The sequence below is a fragment of the Rhinolophus ferrumequinum genome, chromosome 5, assembly GCF_004115265.2.
Source record: "Rhinolophus ferrumequinum isolate MPI-CBG mRhiFer1 chromosome 5, mRhiFer1_v1.p, whole genome shotgun sequence".
Lineage (NCBI taxonomy): Eukaryota > Metazoa > Chordata > Mammalia > Chiroptera > Rhinolophidae > Rhinolophus > Rhinolophus ferrumequinum.
The window spans coordinates 36,233,092-36,255,041 of record NC_046288.1 but is presented as its reverse complement, the minus strand read 5'-3'; the positions used below and the strand labels follow the sequence as shown (position 1 = coordinate 36,255,041).

At 36.3% G+C, this 21,950-nt stretch overlaps 1 protein-coding gene across 1 annotated transcript in view; it reads right to left on the bottom strand.

Annotated features, from left to right (window-relative positions):
• The window catches only part of CFAP299 (cilia and flagella associated protein 299), a 521,988-nt gene that overhangs the window by 12,567 nt on the left and 487,471 nt on the right, over window positions 1–21,950 (bottom strand). The window contains exon 5 of the mRNA XM_033106360.1: window positions 717–846. Coding sequence (XP_032962251.1) covers window positions 717–846 — 130 coding nt within the window. The remainder of the gene's footprint in view (window positions 1–716; window positions 847–21,950) is intronic.

Sequence of the window (21,950 nt, the reverse complement as noted above, 5' to 3'; positions counted from 1 at the left end):
TTCCTATTTCTTTCACTATGAAAAAATATTTTTCTTGACTTTGGATTTTAGACTGATGCTGTCATGTGAGTAAAATATTTTTCAAAAGTTAAAAAAAGTATAAGGCATTCAAGCACATACGATTTTAAGTAAAGTTGTAACCTTCACCCCCAAACATGACAAGTCATGATTAAAAATCATGATATAAATGCAGTCTTTGAAATATGTAAGATTTAAATATTTGTCCTTGAACAAATTCAAAATATCATAGGTCATATCTTTAAAATATTTAAATAAAATGTATTTTCTAAGTTAATACTTAGAAATACACTAAAGGCCATCCTGTTTTCAGTGTTAGTTACATATAGAAAGCGATATTAAAATTCCCCCCAAAATGACTCATCTCCCCATTTATAGCAAAAAGGGACTGGAGATCCCCAGGATCAGAACAAACAAATGCATGACCAACTGGCTCCCAGATCTAATTCTGCTGCTAGGTATCAAGAAGTGTTCCCATTTCTAAGTTCTTTTTAAATTCCCCCCAGACTTTTCCTTATTGATACCAGATAACTTATTAAGTTTTGGAATTTTTTAAGAATAGTACATGCTCTAAGTTTCAACATAGTTTTTCATTTCTAGATTTAAAAACATAAAGCTGTCCAATATTTAATAGATTTTTGAATGAATAATGGTATAAATACAGTAACACTTGGATATAAATGTAAAAGCAGACTTACCTTTGGGTCCACATTGAGAATTTTTCTGTCTCTTTTGTATTTGAAAAGTAAGCCTTCTGGATTACTAGCAATCACTTGATAATTGGGAGTTGAATTCCAAACAGCACTATGACTCTCCCAGTTGTAAAAGCTATAAAAATAAATATTTATTAGGAATTAGTATGTGTAATACATTAAACTGACAAATATATTTCAGAAAATATTTGGGGCAGTTCAGTTTCAAGATAAATGAATCAGACCATAGTCTGCATAACCGTCTAGAACATATGTGTACTTAAATTCTTGCAGAAGACCTTAGACTGGGTTATTCTCAAATCATTTACATATTTCTCAAATCAGATACATATTTATGGCTATTTTGCATGATTTCCCAGTTTGGACACTCTAGGACTTAGGGCGTATTCCAGTATTATATTCCCAGGAAGTCAAGAAGAAAATTGAAGCAATTTAAAGCTATTTCTTCCAGCTCAGACTCTTCAAGGTATTAAGAGTATTCAGGGTATTCAGAGACTGTTTACCGGAAGGAGAGGCAGGCTAACTCACCTCTTTTCATTAAAAAAAAAATTAATTTATTTCCTTCAGGCTCTGTTTTTCAATATTATATTTCCAAGGGAGTGAGGGAACAATTTGCATCTGATAGGTTACAATGGCCAGGCATGATGTGATGTATTCTGTCACAACCCATGTGAAGTTGCTCTCACTTCATACACAAGGCAAGTAGACTAGGGGAGATCAACCAGGATAGTTAAGGCTCTACAAATAATATGTCATGAAACTAATATTTCAGCCCAGATCTGTGTGTTTCAAAGCATATGTGTGCTCTTTCTATTGTTCAACTTTGCCTGCAGTTTATCCTTTTATTTTTGTTATCTATGGAAATATCCTATTTTTTTATGTCTTGTTTTGTACCTACTTATCAAAAATGAATTTAACACTGTCATGAGTTGGAAGAATCATCAATATATTTATTTTGCATCTCTCATTCCTGTGAACACATTTCTAATATTACTTTAATATGTTCACATATTGACACATTCCTACTATGGCTAATATTATCCTATTTCTGGTTTGTTTTGCCCTCTATTACTCTCCTTCTTCATTTTGAAAGAGACTTCATTGATTAAGTTAACTCTGAATTATATTGTTTTCTGAGACATCAACTTTTGTGCTATAACCTGAAAATGCAATGTTTACCGTCAAATGTTTTAATACTCAGAAAGGACTGATTACATAAATCATATATTTATATCACAGGCATAACATGAGAACTATTTCTCTTTCTTCCTCCACTACTCTTTCTATGTCCAAGACATAGGAGTGTCTCCCTTTCTAAGGCACAGAGTTAGGAAAAGTAGTTTTTCAACTATCTATGTTTACTCAGTCCTCCTAAAGAGAGCAGGGATGAGTAATAACTATGTATGGTGCCAGGTGGGTACTAGATTAAGTTGTCAGGAGGATCACTTTGTAAATTATATAAATGTCTAACCACTATGCTGTACACCTGAAATTAATATAAAATAATACTGAATGTGAACTGTAATTGAAAAATAAAAAAAAAAGAGTGGGGGGCAGGGGGAAAGATGAAGGGGAATAAGAGGTACAAATTTCCAGGTATAAAACAAATAAGTCATGGGGATGTAATATACAGCATAGGGAATATAGTGAATAATATTGTGATAACATGGTACAGTGTCAGATGGTTCTGGACTTATCATGGTGATCACTTTTTTAGGGATATAAATGTTGAGTAACTATGGTGTACACCTGAAACTAATGTTATATTGTATGCTAGGTATATTTTAATAAAAATCTTGGAAAAAAAAAAACATATCAACAAATTACAAAAAAAAAAAGGGGAGCTGGAATGACTACTGGTGCATTGAGGAAAAGAGCTGAGCATTCATGGCTTTCTGGGTCCTCACTTTAGCTGGCCTTCATAAGCGAAGTTTATCACGGAAGACTCAGCCCCCTGTAGGATGACAGTAGATAGCAGCCTATAGTACTGGAGATAAATTCAATTCACTGGTAAAGGTATTAGAAAACAGTTTAACTATGCACCAAAACTGGGTTCTCTAATTCAGTTCAATCCATAACAGATAATTTGACAGATAATCTAACTGGCTGTTCAGGTAGGAGATTACTAAATTGGAATAGTGGACATGGGTGTGATTCTAAATCTTACATATAAGTCTCTCTAAATAATTATTTATGAGATGTGTACATATCGGTAATCCCAGTAAAATGCTTGAGTCATAGCAATGCTCGGAAATGTCATGGTTTATTTCACATCTATCTTGTTGTTCATACCTTAAATGAAAGCCTTGTTAAAGTCTAAACAGATTGTATGTATAGAAATATACATATGTATACACACACACACACACACATATTTACTCTTTATGTTAAAAAGTTAATTTGTAGAGCACATGGTATTAGGTTGGTGCAAAAGTAATTGTGGTTTAAAAGGTTAAAAATAATTGCAAAAACCACAATTACTTTTGCACCAGCCTTATATTTTAATGAATCAATTTGGATTGTTTGTGAATACTTTTATTCTTCTGGTAGGGGTGGGAAATAGATTTCATTTCAAATCCAATTCAAATAGCTAATAATTATTAGTATTTAATAAAGATAACATTTACTTAATAATTATCATGTGCTGGGTACTGTTTTGAGCCTAAGGAATCTATTATCTCATTTAATCTTATCATCAACCCCATGAAGTAGGTAAACGATTATCCCATTTCAGTCATGCACAGCCAAGGTGATCCTGAAGTGTACTTGGATGAAAATGAGGGGCTGGATTTGAGAAGATACTCAATGGTGAAGAGAGAGATATTGATGAGAAGAATATAGGGTTACTCTCAGATTTCTGGTTTGAATTACTAAGTAGTTGGAATTATTTACTAGGACATAAAATATAAGAGAAGGAAAAGATTGCAGGAGGTGAGGGGGTGGGGTTCATTTTTGGACACGTTGAAGCTGAAATCCCCATGAAACACTCAAGAAAATCAAAGTAAGAATCTTTGTGTTGTTTACTGCCCTATTTCCAATACTGCCTTCCACTCAGCCCATCCCTGACACAGAGTAGATACAGAATGTGTATTAATTGAATAAATAGATAATGGATGAATTTCTGAACTTTAGAGAGTTTTTAAAGATGAAATAATAGATCTGAAAGTATCAGTGGTGCTTAAATTCAAAGAGGTGACTGAGATAGAAAAGGAGAACACAGCGCCAAGGATGAACTCTGGAACATCAACTTTACAGGGAAGGAAGCAGAAGAAGGAACTGAGAGTGAAAAACAGTGATCTGAAGCCTCAGAAAGAACCAGGAAAATGTTATTTCATTGCAGAAACTGTAAGGAGACTATATCACGAAAGAGTACTTTGAGAAAGACAGCAGTGAGAAATGCTTCCTAAGAAGAGTCCATCAAAATTTGCACTTGGAAGGATTTTACAGGGAGAGCAGTAGCAGTGAAATGGCGGGAGCAAAATTCACGTTATAGAGAATTTAAAGAAAAATGAGAAATGATTAATTACTGTATAAAATTAATTCCTTTAAGAATTAAGTTGTGGAGAAAACAAGAAAACTAGGACAGCACCAGATAGGGATAAAAAAAAAAAATCAAACGACAGGGTTTTTTCTTTTTTTTGAAGATGGAATATTCTTGATTGTATTTTCATGGTGTGAAGAGGAAAAAATTGAAAATGCAGAACCCTAAAGAAGTAAGAGCTGTAAAAAGGGCTTTGTCATAAAACATATATGAGAAGATTATTTATTATGCAACAGTACTAACCTATTCCTTTATCTATGTAGACTATTTTATTTTAGTAAGAGCCCAGCATATTTATTATAATTCCTATTATACAGATGACGGAACTGAAGCTGAGAGAAGATAATCACATTTTTTTAAGTTTAGATATTTAGTCAGTACTAGAATATAAAACCCAGACTATAAATCTAAAACAAGTTCTCTTTAAAAAATTTTTTAAATCATTGTGGTAAGAACACTTCACAGGAGATTTGCCTTTCTAACAAAAATTTAAGTGTACAATACATTGACTGTAGGTATAATGTTGTACAGCAGATCTCTATAACTTATCCATCTTGCTGAACTGAAACTTTATGCTCATTGATTAATTACCCAATTTTCACTCCCCCTTCCCCAGGCAACCACCATTCCACTCTTTGAGTCTATGAATTTGACTATTTTAGATACTTCATATAAGTAACGTCATACAGTACTTGTCTTTGCAAAATTTCACTTTGCAAAATGTCCGTAAGGTTCATCCCTGTTGTTACATATTACAGAATATTGTTCTTTTTAAAGGTGGACAATAAATTTCCACATCTTGCCTATTGTGAATAGTTTCTTTTAGACCCCAGATAGCTGAGTGTTTTTTTTTGTTGTTGTTTTTTATAATTCATTCATCCACTCTATGTCTTTTGACTGAGGAGTTTAATCTATTTACACTTAACAGTAATTATCGATAGGAAAGGATTTTACTCTTGGCATTTTATTGTTTTCTGTTAGTCTTAGAATTCTTTTGTTTGTCTTTTCCTTTCTTCCTGTCTTCTTTTGTGTTTTTGTTTATTTATTTTTTTATTGATATAGGGTGAATAATTTATCTTATTCTTTTGTGTATCTTCTATAAATGTTTTAATTATTTTGTAGTTACCTTGGGGTTCACATAAATATCTTATAGTTGTAACAATAAATTTTAAGCTGATAATAATTTAAGTTCAATCACACACACACAAACATTACACTTTAACTTCTCCCTGCTATGTACTTTATGTTATTATTATCACAATTTAAATCTATTCATATAGTGTGTGTTTTAATGTTTTTTGTTATAGTTATTTAAAAAACTTATACCTTTTAACTTTTATAGAAGAATTAATAGTGATTTACCCATTACAATTACAGTAACACAGTACCCTGCATTTGTTTATATATTTACCTTTATCATTGAGTTTCATACTTTCTTATGCTACCATGTTTCTGTTTAGCATCATTTGATTTCAACTTGAAGAATTCCCTTTAGCCTTTCTTATAAGGCAAGTCTAGTAGTGATGAATTCTCTCAGCTTTTCTCTGTTCTGGGAAAGTATCTCTCCTTCATTTTTGAAGAATAATTTTGCTGGGTATAGTATTGTTGGTTGGTAGCTCTTTTCTTTCAGTATTGTGAATATATCACTCTACTTCTTTCTGGCCTGTAAGGTTTCTGCTGAAAATCTGCTTATTGTCTTATGGATGGGTGGGGACTTGGATGTGACAAACCACTTTTCTTATTCTTTCAAAATTTTCTCTTTGACTTTTGACAATTTGATTATGATTTGTCTTGATGTGGATTTCTTTAGATTTGTTTAATTGGTGCTCTTGAACTTCTGGATCTGAATGTCCATTTCCTTTTTCAGACTTGGGAAGTTTTCAGCCATAATTTGTTTGAGTAAGTTTTCTGGTTCTTTTACTCTCTCTTTTTCTGGGAATCCCTTAATGTGTACATTGGTCCCTTGATGATGTCCGTAGTCCCTTAAACTTTCTTCATTCTTCTTCACTCTGCATTCTTTCTGCTCTTCTGACTTACTTCCAATGACCTGTCTTTGAGTTTACTGATCATTTCTTCTGCTTGATCTAGTCTGATATTGAAATCCTCTAGGGAATTTTTTTTAGTTCAATTATTGTGTTCTTTAGCTCCATGATTTCTGTTTTGTACTTTTAAATATTTTCTATCTCTTTGCTGAATTTCTCACTTTGTTTATGCATTATTTTCTTGACCTCAGTGAGCATCTTTATGAAAGTTATTTTGAAAATTCTCTTTTAGGTAAATCATATTACTCCATTTCTTTTGGGTCAGTTTCTAGAGATTCATCTTATTCCTTTTTTTGGGAACATCTTTGCCCAATTTTTGATTTTCCTTGATTCTCTGCTTTTGTGTCTGTACATTAGACAAAGCAGGAGCCTTTCCTAGTCTTCATGGACTGGCCTTAATCAGCCTTGCTGGAGATTCTGGAGACCTCTTCCAAGTTTTTCCCTCTCCACATAGCAGCAGGTAGCTGTGGGTTTTGTCTGTTTGCTCTGTCATGAGCAGGGGGTAGATTCTCTGGTGTCTATCAGCCCAAGCCACTGTCTCCATTTTCCCCTACGTGTATAGACTGTTCAAAACCTATCAGAGCTCCAAGACTGGCAGGATAAAAGCAGGTCCTCTGGTGAGCCTCCTCAGAAAAGTTGGAAGTCTGGGTAAACAAACTAATCCCTTCTTCTGAAGGAATCTGCGAGCTAGGTTTTTTTTGTTGTTGTTGGTTTGTTTGCTATTTTTTATTTTATTTTATTTCTATCATAAGGTGCTGTGCTGTGGGATAGGGATTCCAGCAAGAGGATGAGCCAAACCTCTCTACTAGCTTTGTTGAAGCTGGTTTTGCACTTGTGATGCAGAAGCCTTTCAGTTAATATCTGGATTTCTCACGGAGGGAATTTGTCTGGGGATTGTTGCTGAATCTGTGTGTTTGTAGGGGGAATGAGGGTCCATAGCTTTCTACTTGGCTATCTTGCTGATGTCATCAATCCATATGTTCTTCTTCTTCTTTTTTTTTTTGCTGTTCTTTGATTAGTTTTAAGTGGCAAAGAAATTGTCGATGAAGAATGGGTTAATGTATATTTCAACCTTAATTCCACTTCTTTTAAGCCACCTACATCCAGATCCTCACTCTAGATTTTGTAATAACTCATAACTCTATTTGAATTTTTATTGTCTATTAGAATTTTTTGTTAGTTCATCTACACTTCTGTTTTCACCTCATTGAGGCCTTGGGTTCCTGACTCCTCCTTTTTATCCTAATTTACAATAGCTATTATTTTTTTTTACTTCCTTCCTTGTCCATCATTCACAAGATACTTGCCAATAATTACAAATTCCGTGCTCAGTTGACCTGCTTTATATTGAAAAAATACCAGCTCTAGACAAATCCAAATGTTTCATTTCTCTGTTTCTGCATATGATCTTGGGACAACTTATACTGAAAATAACATACTGTACTATTGATGTAATTCTAAATTCCAAATCTCTATCCTCAGTTGGATTCCAGACACTGTAATTTTTTACATGTTTTGAGTTACCTTTCCCTACCATTCATTACATTATTCCAGTCTCCTATTCCTTTACTTTCCTCCTTACTCTCAGAGGATGACCTCATCTCTTACTTTATTAAGAGAATAAAGTACATTAAATGGGAACATGATCAACATCCTATGCCATCACTAGCACATTTATTTATATTGACAACGTTCCCTACCTCCTTCCATTTAATTCAGAGGAACAGGTGCCCCTCTTCCTTTCCAAGATAAAAATAATCTCCATGTGTGGTCTGAATTCCATCCCTTATTGCCTCTTAAGTTACTTAAAATAATTATCCAAAATTTCTCTAATATAATCACTTACCTCACTGTAAACTTTCCCCAGAACTAACAAACACATATAAATTATCTCAACTAAACAAAGCAGAAAGAAAGAAAAAAGAAGAAAGAAATGAAAGCAGAAAAAAAATAGAAGAGGAGTAAGAAGGGGAAAGGGAAGAAGAGAAAAGAGAGCTTAAAAAATTTCCTCAAACTTAGATTCTCTCCAGGCTGTCACATTTTTCTCCTAATACATTATAATTAAACCCATCTTCTCTACACCAACCTACCGCACCCCTTCTCCATCTCAGATCTCTTGCTTGAGCTGCTGATCCACATGACCTGCTCAACTGCACTTACTGGGATAAACTATAGACACCTAAATCTCAACATAGCAAAAACTGAAATTTTCTTTTCTACCCTCCAAATTTATCCTTGCTATACTCTCTGTATCAATAAGTAGCACTCAAGAAATGTTTACTGACTAAATAAATGATACATGCCCATTTTTACTATTATTGCTTCTGATCCAATTGGTTGTATTACTTTCAGTTATTACAGAATTAAAATAAAGAAGTAGCAAGTAAAGTTATTTTTAAAGGAAAATTAGAGAAGTGATTTGGAACGTCAGTTCTGGGACTGATCTGGGACTTAGGAAATCTAAACCCTCGTGCAATGGTTTTAATTTTATCTGAAGTTCAGAGGTTGAACTATATATTGAAAAGGCTCTTTATAATGCTAATATTCTATGATTGTAAAAGCCTTCTTTGATTCAGTAAGTTCTTATACGTTATTTCAATTCATGTATCAGTGTTCACATCTTAAAAATACTTATAGAAAAGTTCAAACATACTGTATCTACAATACATAGAAAATTTAAGAGATCATTTATGTGAAATGATTTAAGGATTTTGGAATAAAAGAACAATTTTCCATTTGCTCCCCATGATAGACATCCTAGGAATTGAGTATTTTAGTGCATAGGTGTAAGAGTATACTTATACACAACTTATACAAATAAGTTGAAATAATAAATATGTGCAAAATCTGTTCATTAAGTGATAAGGGGACCTCCGTGCATGTTTTTGGAAACAATTACTTGTTTGTCATTTATTTTACATGGTAATTCCTGATATCAGAGAAAAGATTTTGATGACATCGCGGCAACAGAGCTTTGGACCACCAGGGGGAGAAAATTTCAAAGTCATTGTCTCCAGAATACCTTGCTTACCCTTGTTTTTATCAATATCTTCCTTCAAATGGAATGGGAAGGGCATATTTATGGAAATTATAAAAGCACAAAATGGACAATGTTAAGTAGGGTGACTTTATAACTTTACTGTTTAAACTAGGATCCTTTGAGAAAGAAATGGGTTGCTACTAATAATTGTGCCAAGATAACAAGAGTAAGCCCAGATAATGCTGGGTAAACTGAGATGTGTGGTCTCCACACCTACACACCATTTAAACACTGCTGTTTTAGTTGATTTATCCAATGTTTGTATAAAATGTTTCCAAAGTTTTGCCATAAATTTGCCAAAAATATGACAAAGAGGTTCAAACAATGCTAAAACATGTGTTCTCACGGTTGATCCTTTTTGTTTTATTTTGTTGCTGTGGAAAAATGATATGGAATTGCAATTGCGGTATAGAGACATGAAATTTAATCTAGAATAACAAATATTCCTGTTCTTTTTCTATTTTGAAAATAATATCAAAGCAGTAAAACATTCTATAATAACTAATTTTCTGAACCATCATATTCCATGTAAAAATACGCATATGTTTAATCAGTTATTTTGGTTGTTAAGAATATGAAATCTAAAGTTTATTGTTTCCATAAGTTAGTTAATTTGTCTCCTATTCATGGCTATCTATTGTATTTCTAAATTCAATCAGTTATTTAATAAATACATATGCCAATTGGAAAATACAGATAATTGTTGAACAACCAACTATAACTATTAAAATATTTTGAAAAAATTAAAAGTCCTAGTGACAGATAGTCAGAAGGGTCACTCAATTCAATTCCATACAATTTTGAGCATCTATTCTGTACCAGGAATGGTCTCGAGTATTTAACAATGAAAAAACACCAGTTCTTACCTTAAAAAAACTCAGAGTTTGTGGGATGTCAAAAATGCAAACAAAGGATTACAATACAGTGTGAAAAATAATACAATAGAAATTTATGTAAGATATTTTGGGATGGTAGGAGTCAAAAAAGAATATATGTTTTAGTTAAATTGATTCGAATGAGATTTTCCTGATGGAAAGCAGCAGGGCCAAGCATTTTAGACAGTAAGGACAGTAGAAGTTATGTTACGTTAAGAACTGAAAAATGTACGTAGATCAGTGTTAACCATTATGAGAGATTTTCAGGAGCACATTGGGAGATAAGGCAGAAGGTAAATAGCTGTGGGCTGAGAATTAAATATGAAATATGATTCTTAACTAACTCCTGATAAAGTGCAGAAACTTTGGGTACGTCTTCTCTTTGGGGCCAGAGTGGACTCAGAGTAAAGGAAGCAAGGACAGCTCGTAAGTTTGGCTCTCCTATCACTTTAAGACGCATGGATAGGAGGGAGAATTCATTGCCAGCCGGCCGTCACTCCTAATTTTCACTTGAGTAATAAGACAGATGGGCACCTGTTTGGCATGTTCACCAGGTCATGTGCTTTGAACCAAAAGTGTGGTGTCAAGTGGATTGACTCATTGTGGAAGGCACTGAGAGAGAGGTGAGTGGAATATAATACTTGGGATATTTGTAATAGGACCTAATTGTAATAGGACCTATTATAATAGGACCTAATTGTAATAGGTCCTCAAGGGTAGAGAATAATGTAACCTAGGTATATTTCTTAAGTCACCACTAAGGAGCTCCTTATGCAGAGGGACCCTTCTAATAGATAGAGGTTCTGAGGAAGGATTTCATATTCACTTCCATTCTCCCAAGCTGAAAGCTGGCCGCCTCACTGGGAATGCTGAACCTCTGGTGGAGCAGTGGGAAAGGAATGGGTGATTATAACAGATGCACTCATTACCAGATTTCCCCCATGGTAGGCTATGGACACAGATTTATGAGTTACACACAGCTCTTTCCGATTTTTCAATCAGAGCAAGTATTAGAAACATCCTGGAGTACCTCACAGTTGCAGATCATAGAGTGAGAACCTCAAGGTCAAGCAAGAATGCCAACAGCTAGTCTTAAAGCAAGTGTGGCCATTTGTGGTCAAGAGACTGAAGAGGAAGCACTTTTCCAAAGCAGAAATGTGAGGAGATGGTGTACAGATGGGATGGATGTCACAGGGAGTCTGACCTTTCCGATATTATGGAAATAACTGCTGCTAATGTTAGCTTGCATTGATGTGGTACTTGATCATTTACAAAGAGCTTTCACCTTTAGACTCTTGTTGAATGTCCAAAACAATCATGTGATATAAGCAGGGTATGCAGATATTTATTATTATTATTAATTACTACTTTAGAGGAGAGAAAATTGAAGCTACGGAATGTTCTAGATATCATGCAGCAAAATCAACATTAAATCTATGGTTTTAAGGTGATTATTTCATTGCCTGCCTGTGCTAACTATTACTGTATGTCAGGTTTCTTGGGCTAGGCGCAAGTCCTATATCCCATAAGAGCAATAAAGATTCTCCCTTGAGAGCAAACCCTAGGGAGAGAAAGGCAAGGAATAAACTCCAAACAGGGAACTCTGTGAGCCAAACTGTTCCTTTACAGTAAACAAACAAACAAACAAACAAACAAAGCAGTTACAAAGGAGTTGTTTCATCTCAGGCAGCATATAGAGTCACCCCTCTCAAAAATTGGGACTGTTTCATCACATGCATTAGAGCTGGGTTAGAAACCTGTGAGATTTGCTAGAGTTTGCCAGGCCAGGTGTACATGGGGTATGTGCATTAAAATCTAACAGATTTCTTGGCCAAACCCAGGTGGTGACTGAAATAAACTTTCTGTGCAGTCTCTGTGTTCTAGAGCCCCCTCTTGGCATGTTACGGGTATTGTAATGAGGGAGATCTTGCAGGAACAATTGCTTGTGTGAGGACCAGGGTTATCACCTAATGAGCGAGACCTAATGTGCATGGAGATGAATAGAACTGACATCTAGTCCAGGACATCTCCAAATCCATGGCGTCATTTATGGCAATTTTGTCAATTGGCAAAATTAAAGGGGTGCTCCCCAGATTAGGCACCATCTCCTGTCCTTCCTCCTACCTAACGAGGCCATCTGAGAGGTTCTACTAAAATCAGTGTTTAAGTAAATGAGGCTTTTGGAAGGTTTCTGACCATAAAGTAGTCTTTTGTTCAATTTTTCCTGCAGGTAATGAGGAAAATATGTTGTCTGGAGGCCACATGACTTAGAACAAGGCAAGGAGCTGAGAGAAGTGCCTGTGAAGTCACTAATTCACCCACACATTCATTTTTTGAAACTTAACATTAATGGAGAGGATATATTATACATCAAGCACAATTTTATGTGTTTAGGATAGAATGAGAAATAAGGTACAGTTCCTGCCTCATGAGTTCACTGTCTAATAGGAGGAAACAGATAATCCCAACACTACAGTATGCCTGGAATTTGAAAGGAAGACAGAGGAGGGAAACTTTACCCACACTGAGGGAAGAGAAGGAATGTAAGGGTAGCTTCCTGGAGGAAGTAACTCAAGACCTGAATCTTAAATGAAGAATAAGAATTAGCAAGGTAGAGGGATGGAATCAGGGATGGAAAAATAGCCTTCCAACTGCATAAGACAGCATGGGGAATGCATGTTTTTGACAATCAGAATGGAGGAGTCTGGGGGTAGAGAGGCTCCACAGAACAGAAAGTGTAGACAGGTGGGTGAGAAAAAGACTAGAGATATACCCAGAGAACAAGTCACAGAAAGCCTTATTTACTACACAAAACAATCCTATCTTTATCCTCTAGGCAATGGGAACACCTGAGGGTTGTAAATAGAAAAGTAACATGGCTAGATACGCAAATTGGATAGATTATTCTGGCAGTGGGCAGAGAGTAAATTTAAGGGGCTGGCTGTGAAGAGTGCTAGAAACCAGAGGATAAGTTTAAAGTCTGTTTCATTAATCCAGGGTAGAATTGAAAAAGGATTATAGGTTATGGAGTTGGAGAAAAAGAGATATAATTAGGGGATATACAGCAGATAGCAATTTTAGAAGCCATTAGTGAGAAGTGTTACGAATGACTCTTAGGTTGCTAGACTGAAAGATTGGATGGAGAATGGTACTAGCACTTAGGAATATTAGAAGGAACACCTTTTCTATACGCTTCCAATTTCTATGAGGAGAAATTTTTCTTTAACACATCTGGCCTTTTGCTCTACTGATCTGGTGGGAATGAGAATAGTGGACTGTAAATAGACCCCGTGATCTTACGTGTATCCTAAATGTTTACAAATGTTATATCCTCTTGTTGCATTGACCCCTTTATCATTATATAATGGCCTTCTTTGCCTATTATTTCAGTCTTTGGTTTAAATTCTATTTTGTCTGATGTAAGTATAACTATTTCGGCTTTCTTTTGATTTCCATTTGCGTGGAGTCTCTTTTTCCATCTCTTCACATCCAGCTTTGTGTGTCCTTACAGCTGAAGAGTCTCTTGTAGGCAGCATATGATTGTGTCTTGTTGTTGTTGTTGTTTGTTTTTTAATCAATTCAGTCACTCTATGTCGTTTGATTGGAGAATTTGGTTCATTTACATTTAAAGTGATTACTGATTGGTGTGGACTTACTATTGCCATTTTGTTTTCTGGCTGTTTGCAATTCCTTTGTTCCTTTCTTCTCCTGCTCTCTTCTTTTGTGTTTTAATAATATTCTGTAATGCTATGCTTAAATTCCTTTCTGTTATATTTTGTGTATTTATTAAAGGTTTTTATTTTGTGTTCACCATGAAATTTAGATAAAACATCTTATATTTTCAAGTTTATTTTAAGCAGATAACAACTTAACTTCAAATGTATACAAAAGCTCTACATTGACACACTCCACCCTTCATTTTATGTTTTTGATGTCACAATTTACACTGGGTATATATAAGAGAAGAGCCTGAGAAGGAGTCAGAGAATTGCATACTATAGGGTAGATGTTGAGGAAAATTTGCCTTCATTGGTTGATGTGAGCTTTTGTCTATTAGCTTTTATCTGTTCCTATAAGTGAGGTGATTTCTGTGCTATGAACTGGGGTTGAGTAAATTCCCCCTTTGCTCTCATTCTCCCGAGCAGGGGAGAGATGAGATGATGTTGCTGTCTGGGTCTCATTCTCCCTAGCGGGGGAAATATGGGATGTGGTTGCTTTTCTGTCACCCTTTGGTCTCATTCTCCCGAGCAAGGGAGACATGAGATGAGGTTTTCTGTTTGGTCTCATTCTCTTGAGTAGGGGAGATATGAGCTAATGTTTGTTGTTCTGTCCATTTTGTGAGGTGATTGTTAGCTTAAATAAATTTTTGATCAGGGGTTAAGAGAATTCCTCTTTGTTCTGTTTGTTTCACCCACATCAGCAGATGAAGTCAAGAAGTAGCTAAGTTATATCAGGACGATGTGACAGGCACATTGCCAGGCTCTGGAAGACCTTAGGCTGATGGTCCCAAGCAAGAACAGTAGATATTGCTTATTCGGATGAAATGGCTCTTTGGCCGGATGGACAACATTCATATCAGTAACTGCCAGACCCTCCTGGAACTGGCCATTCCTTAAGAAGGGAGGCAGGAACATAAAACTTGACTCTGGGGTGTATCTAAAGAGATATATAAAAAAGACCTCAGGTGGACTGATTGATTGATTGCTGTTTCAAGGAATTGCTATTTAGAAGATTTGCTGTTTCAGGACTGCTTTACAGGATTGGATTGTTTCAGAGTAAGAGATCAGAGCTTGCCTCAATGGACAGCAGAGACTTCTTTTGTTGGTGAATTGTCATCATTCTAGCATCTTTGGGAACTTGTATGTAACTTGCAGCTTGCAGTATCAGAAGACGTCCTAACTTCCAACAACTACAACAACAACGTCAACAATAACAACAACACCAACAGCAGCAGCATTCTTGGGAACTAGCAAGCAGCGGTGTGGGAGACGCCTGAGGTTCTCTCAGCTACAGACCTGGCAAGGTTTTCATTTATGACTTTTCCAGTGCTGTTCCCCACCCTGGTTTGGTGAGCTTGTGGCATCTACTGTAATAGTTACTATCCTATAGAGCTTATTACTGCTTTTGGATACTCCTTACGGATGTTATTTGGGTATTTAGCCAAGTGATTTTTGAGCAATAGTAAACGTATGTTGAGATATCTTAAACTTATGAGTATGTGTATTCCTTTGACATGACATTGGTATCAATGTGTATAGTTTAGTCTTAACCACCTCTAATCTCTGTCATTAGCACATTCTATTAATTGCCTTTGTCTTTTACTATTGCATATTGCTAAATAAGTTGATTAAATATTACTAAATAAATAATCAATTTAGCCCAGTTCTAGCCTGTGTCCCTCCTCCTTCTTTTTCCCACTCATCATTACACATACAAATGCAGGAGGAGTGTTAGGATAGGACAGTACCAAGGGAATCAAAGAGAATAGAAGGTATAGTAAAATAACAGGGAGATTTCCCTTATCAAATTCCAGAAAGGAATGAGACTATGATATTTGGTAACAGCCACCAAATTTAGGGGCTAGTGTGTATTTATCTTAGTCTGAGATTGTATAGATAAGTAGTCATTGCTGCGTCTATTGGAATTATAAGCTTAAAATTCTGTTCTTTAAGAAAAACAAACATTCTTTGACTTAACATATTCTTCCTATACTGGAAGTTCTTGGCAACTCAAATTTTATGAATATGACAATATTTTGAGCTATTGCATCAGCAACCTCATCACTCATTTTTACAGTATGAATACTGAGATGTTCTTTAGGCTTATTGATCTATGAGTAGCAGCAAATTCAGCATTGTAATCACCATCCTTTTCCTTCATCTCTGTAGATAAATTTCTAGAATTATAATTTTCCAATCATGACTATGTGATCAGGTAAGGATTTTCATCAAAAGCAATGTCAATATATTAGGGAGAGGAAATCATGGCATGTCTTGGGTCCTAGGGATTAGGCAGAGAAGTCAGGAAGAAAAAACTGGGATATAGGCATGTTGTGAGGGAGACTGGCTCCTCCTCCAGCCTCAGGCACTTTAGCTGTGCCTTGAGGTGAAATCGCTCTGAATTGTGTAAAATAAAAGAGTTGTGCAATGTAGAACCTTTTTATAAATGAGTATTATGGAATGAGTTTGAGGCAGCGTAGAGCTGTGATGGAGGAGCATAATGCTGGGGGAGAGCGACTTCCTTCTCTGCTGCTGTACCTGAAGATGCATCACCAGATTAGCAGTGGAATCCCAGCTCCACTTAAGGTACCTTTCTTAAGTGGACAGAAGCTTTACTAATACGGTAGGTGGATGCGTTATGAAGTTTTGATGGTGTACTTGTCCAGGAAATGGGATTATTTAGCAGTAACAAGTAAGATGACTTTGAGAAGGCTGAGGTTTCTGTGTGCAAATTACAACCCTCTAGGAAGGGAAGGCACCTGAGCTGCTTGGTGGCTAGGTTTCAACAGGGACAACTTGTTGAAAGGGGGCTGGTTGGCTATTGGAAATGGTTTTGTTAGTCTGTGTCCTTCAAAGACAGTAACCAAGACTTTCTCCTTAGGAACAGAGAGGCAGAATTCAAAATATCCTGTGATCTTTACTCTCTGGAGTTGCATCCACAATATGTGATGCTGCTTGGTAAAGAAGACTTGCTGATGTAACCAAGTTTACTAAATGTTTGACCTTAACCTAGGGAAAAAGTTCTGGATTATCTGGATTGACACAATGTAATCACAAGAGCCCTCCAAAGCAGAAAAGAAGACATAAGAAGTCAGAGACATTCAAAGCATGAGAAGAATTTGACGCACTTGCTGTCTTTAAGATGGAGGGGCTACGGGGACATCAGTCCTATACCTAGAAGGAACTGAGTTCTGCCAACAATCTAACTGGGCTTCGAAGTGAATTCTTCCCCAGAGCATCCATAAATGAATGCAGCTCTGCCAGCACCTTAATCTCAGCCTCATGGACCCTGAACTGAGCATCCAGCCATACCAAGCTGGACTTCTGACCTAAAGATTGACGTAATCAATGAGTTATTATTTTAAGCCACTACATTTGTGGTAATTTGTTACTCAGCAATAGAAAGCTAATATATTAGGCATTGTGGGGGCTTGGAGTTACCTTAAGGGTGCGTGTTGAGGAGGAAATAAACATTTTATGACAGTTGGAATGCTGGGATGGACTGGAGGCTCAAAATTTATTTTCAATATTAAAAGGAATGTGACCTCATTTTGTACTTGAGATTGGAGGAGCGGGAATATAAGGGATAATCAGAATGTGAACTGGAAGAAATAACAAAAATAACACTGAAACAACATAAATTAAAGCAGTGAGGATCCACGTATTAGAAAAACAACCTTAGGCAAAAAGAGAAGCCGACCACTTCACAGCCTCTGACTTTTCACTGGACAACTTTATATTTCTGTAGATAATAGGGAAAGCTATCTTTTATAAATGTCTGTCTACTTCAACTGTATAGAGCTAAATCAAGGAAAGTTGTGCTGGTTCTTCTGGGCCAGAATTAAAATGGGAGCAGTTATTTGTTGGGGCCCATCGTGGTGATGGTAGTAAGAATTGAGGAGGAAAAAGCATTAAGTTTAAAAAATCAGGGCTGCTCATCCAGGTATGCCTCCTCATCTGACATATCTCCTGGTGAAGGCCTTCTTCATTCAAATAATAGAGTGCTCAGTGTTTTGTATTTACAAATGAGACCGTTGCTCATACCATCAATTCCTATATCAAAATTTTTTTCCAATAGACTACAGTGCTACTCAATCTTTCTTTTCCTTTCAACCAATTCTTCTCCTTCCTTTGCCATTTGTTAATAGTGAAAATGAGGCAATGTTTTATCATGTTGATGAATCATAATTGGATGAGTCATCACTAAGTCACCCCTTTATCCACCCAGTCACCCAGGCTAGAAACATGGGTCACCTTAGGCTTTTCCCTCTCCCTCACACTGCATCCTGTCTCTCATCAAGTCTTACGGATTTTATCTCCTTAATCTTTCATGTCCATCCACTTCTCTGCAAACGCTGCATCACACACCAACTCTAACTTGAATTAATATAATTGAATTAATACAATCAGTCCCCCTGCCCCTTTTGTCTGCATCTCCTTCATCCATCATCCCCTTGCAATTACAATTATCTTTAAAAATATCACATCAGATATTATATCCCTGTTTAAAATACTTCCAAGGGCTTTCTAAATCCATCTGTAGTTTAGCACACAAGCTCTCCAAAAGCTGGGAGCTGCCTCTCTGGCCACCCCGTGCACTCCCAACACCATATTTTTCTTGAGTGTTTTCTACTATGTGCATTTCTTTAAATATGCCATTCCAAGCCCTGGAGGTGCCTTACTACCTGTTTTCCTTCCTGGACTGCCTTTCCACATTTTTTTCTTTCATCTAGCTAAGTCCTACTAATTCTTCAAATCTTGTATCATACAATAGGTCCCATGGGAACCTACAACCCTCAGCTATCCTAATTTATATTCTAGTCTCTGGGATGAATAGATACTCTGCTATAGAAAGTGAGGTTCTATCCTGTAATCATTGATTTACTATTCTGTCTTCTCTACTAGACTTTCAGTCCCGTAGAGGTAGAAACCAGGCTTTATTTGACTATTCCTAGAGCTTACTGCAGCACTTGGCACTTGGTTGGGTCCAGAAAACATTCAGCTTATTCCTCTGCTGCTACGAGGCTGCCATGAGTCATGTGATTTGACATTGACTGTCTGCATCAGCTCCCTTCTTGCTCTTGTGTCTACTTTCACCTTCTTTTTCCTCTAGTCTTCTACAAAGAGCTTGGGATCAGGACATTATTAGACACTCACACATTAGCACAAAATAAGCTGTCTCCTCTTTCATTTGCTGATGTTATGTAGAGATACAAAACATCAGCAAAGGAATGGTTGTGGGGGTGTATGCTCAGTCATTTCTAAGAGGAGATACTTTTGGGAGGACAGGTAGTTTCCTAACTCTCTGTCAAACCACATCACATACTCAGCAACCTCTTTTGCTTGTACAAAGTATAATTCTCTTGTCAGTATGACTGAAGCATCATGTAGCCCACTGGAAGCTAAATAGCAGAGGTCATTATAGTTGGAAAAAATACACTGCATTTAAAAGTCCTTTGTTTTACCCTGAAAAAGCTAGTAAGATATGCCTTTGGCACACATTTGGACTTGATAATGATGATGAAACCTAAAGAGGTAAACCAGCAATATTTTGTTCAGGAAAGACAGAGGAAGAAGATTGAGAGAGAATGCACTGTGAATATTATTAAGCCTCTAGACTCTAGACTCGCAGGGGTGTCCAAACTTTTTTCAGCGTTCTTCACCAAGGGCCATATGCGGTAAAATTCACAAACAGCCAGGCCACTCACTCGAGGTGAAGTACGTATTGCCTCACCTGGTTTATTTAAATAAACTAAATATATTTTTTGAATTTGCTGTGGGCCAATTAAAAATGGATTGCGGGCCGCAGTTGGCCCGCAGGCCGCAGTTTGGACACCCCTGCTCTAGATGAACTGAAAGGGAGGACATGTAGGTTAGTTTTTATTTGATTGGCACATACTCAAGGATTTTCTAAGTTTAAAAGTAATGGAAAAAGTTCTAAAGGAAAAGATAGATCGATTTAACTTCATAACAATGTAAGATATTGTTATATCAAGAGAAATCATAAATAAAAATAAAGGCAAACACACAGAGAAAATTAGTGCCACAAATATCCTTAAATTATAAAACTCCCTTATGAAGTAATTTTAAAAATTTCAATGACTCTAACTTTAAACATTGGGAGGAGACAAAAATAGATCACAGAAAATAAAATAATAGCCAACAAATAATTGAAATAAGCATAAGCTTTGCTAACAATAAACAAATTTAAGTAAAATAAAATGTCTTGTCTTTCAGAAAGTGGAATACTTAAAAAGAGTATAATATTCCCTACAGCTAGGGAATATTGTAGCTAGGGTGCTGTAAGACAAGCATGCTCATTGATAGCTTGAGGGAGTACAAGTTATTACACATCTTTGGAAAGCGATTTGTCATGGTGCATAACAAGTCTTATAACTATTCATATCACATGACCCAGCAATTCCACTTCTAGGAATTATAGACAAAGATATATGCACGTAAAGACTCTGTACAGGATTATTTATAATAGGAATGGTTTGAAATTAGTGTAAGTCGTCCCAACTCTCATTCTGGGCAATCAGAATGTCAACTTCTGACTTAAAGTAGGAGTGCAACAAGCAGTAACAAAGAGTTAGTAATGAAAAAGGTGGAACCTGGAGAGAACTGTGGTTTTTAAATGGCAGATACTGTGGTCCTCCTTTGTATTGTAAAATCAGTTTGGTGGGTCACAGCCAGAATGAAAATACGGAACAGTGTAGACTGGAATAGAGAATATCAGAGGGTAATTCACTAGGTAAAGATGAACAAAAGTTTCACAAAATGTCTATCCAGAATATTTATTTAGAGACTCAGGTCATCTCCTCTTCCTCTATCAAAAAAAAAAAAAAAAAAAAAATTGTGGAACATTTAAACATACCTAAAAGTAGAGAGGCTAGAATAATGAATCCCCATGTACCTATTGTCCAGCTTCAACAATTATTCATAAAAGGTCCTTTAGTTTCATCTCTCCCCACCCACAAACTCACTCCCACCAACTGAATTAGCAAATCCGGGACATTATTTCATTTCAACTGAAAAATCTTCATTATGGATCTCTGTGATATTGTGATATAATAAAAAAATATAAATTTGGTCTTCATCTCATTCCTTGCACAGAGCTCCTAAAACCCTTGTAATTTCCTGGTAGAAGTTAGAGGAGCATCTATTGTTATTCATAAAATCCTTTAAACTTTACTTGAGTTTATTTAATGAGGTAGCTTGGTGAGGGCCCTAGATAGCTTCAGGATGGGGGTTGGTTGCCAGAGGAACCAAATTTGGGATTATAGGGTTAAAACTTTCAGCCCTCCCTCACCCTCCTTCAGACTTCCAGGGAAGGGAGAGGGGCTGGAGAAAATAGAGATTTAATAATAACTAATGGCTGATGATTTTTAATCATTCATGCTATATAATGGAACCTCCATGAAAACCCTAATCAGTGGGGGTTTGGAGAGCTTTGGATTGGTAAACACATCTATGTGCCAGCAAGGTGACACACTCCAAACTCCACGGGGATAGAAGCTCCTGCTCTTGGGACTTTTCCTGACCTCACCCTATGAACTTCTTCCCCTGGCTGTTCATCTGTATCTTTGATTATATCCTTTATAATAAACTGGTAAACGTAAGTACATATTTCGCTGAGTTTTCTGAGCTGTGTTAGCAGCTCATATGTGACAGGGGTTGTGGAACCCCTGACGTTGTAGCCAACTTCAATAGAAGAGTGGGCAGACTGGGGATCCATTACTTGCAACCAGCAACTGAAGAAAGGGAAATCTTGTGGGTCGGAGACCTTAAACCTGTGGAGTCTGGGTAGTTCGTGTCAGAATATGAAGCTAGTCTAACACTAACTACCTGCAATTCTGACATGACCTGGAGTTGTGTCAGACTTGCATTAAATTAGAGGATACCCAGTTGGTACCCTGAAAGTTGGAAATTTAGTGTGAGAAAACCCCTCACCCCCACCACACACACATACACATTTGGTGTCAGAAGTATTGTGAATAGG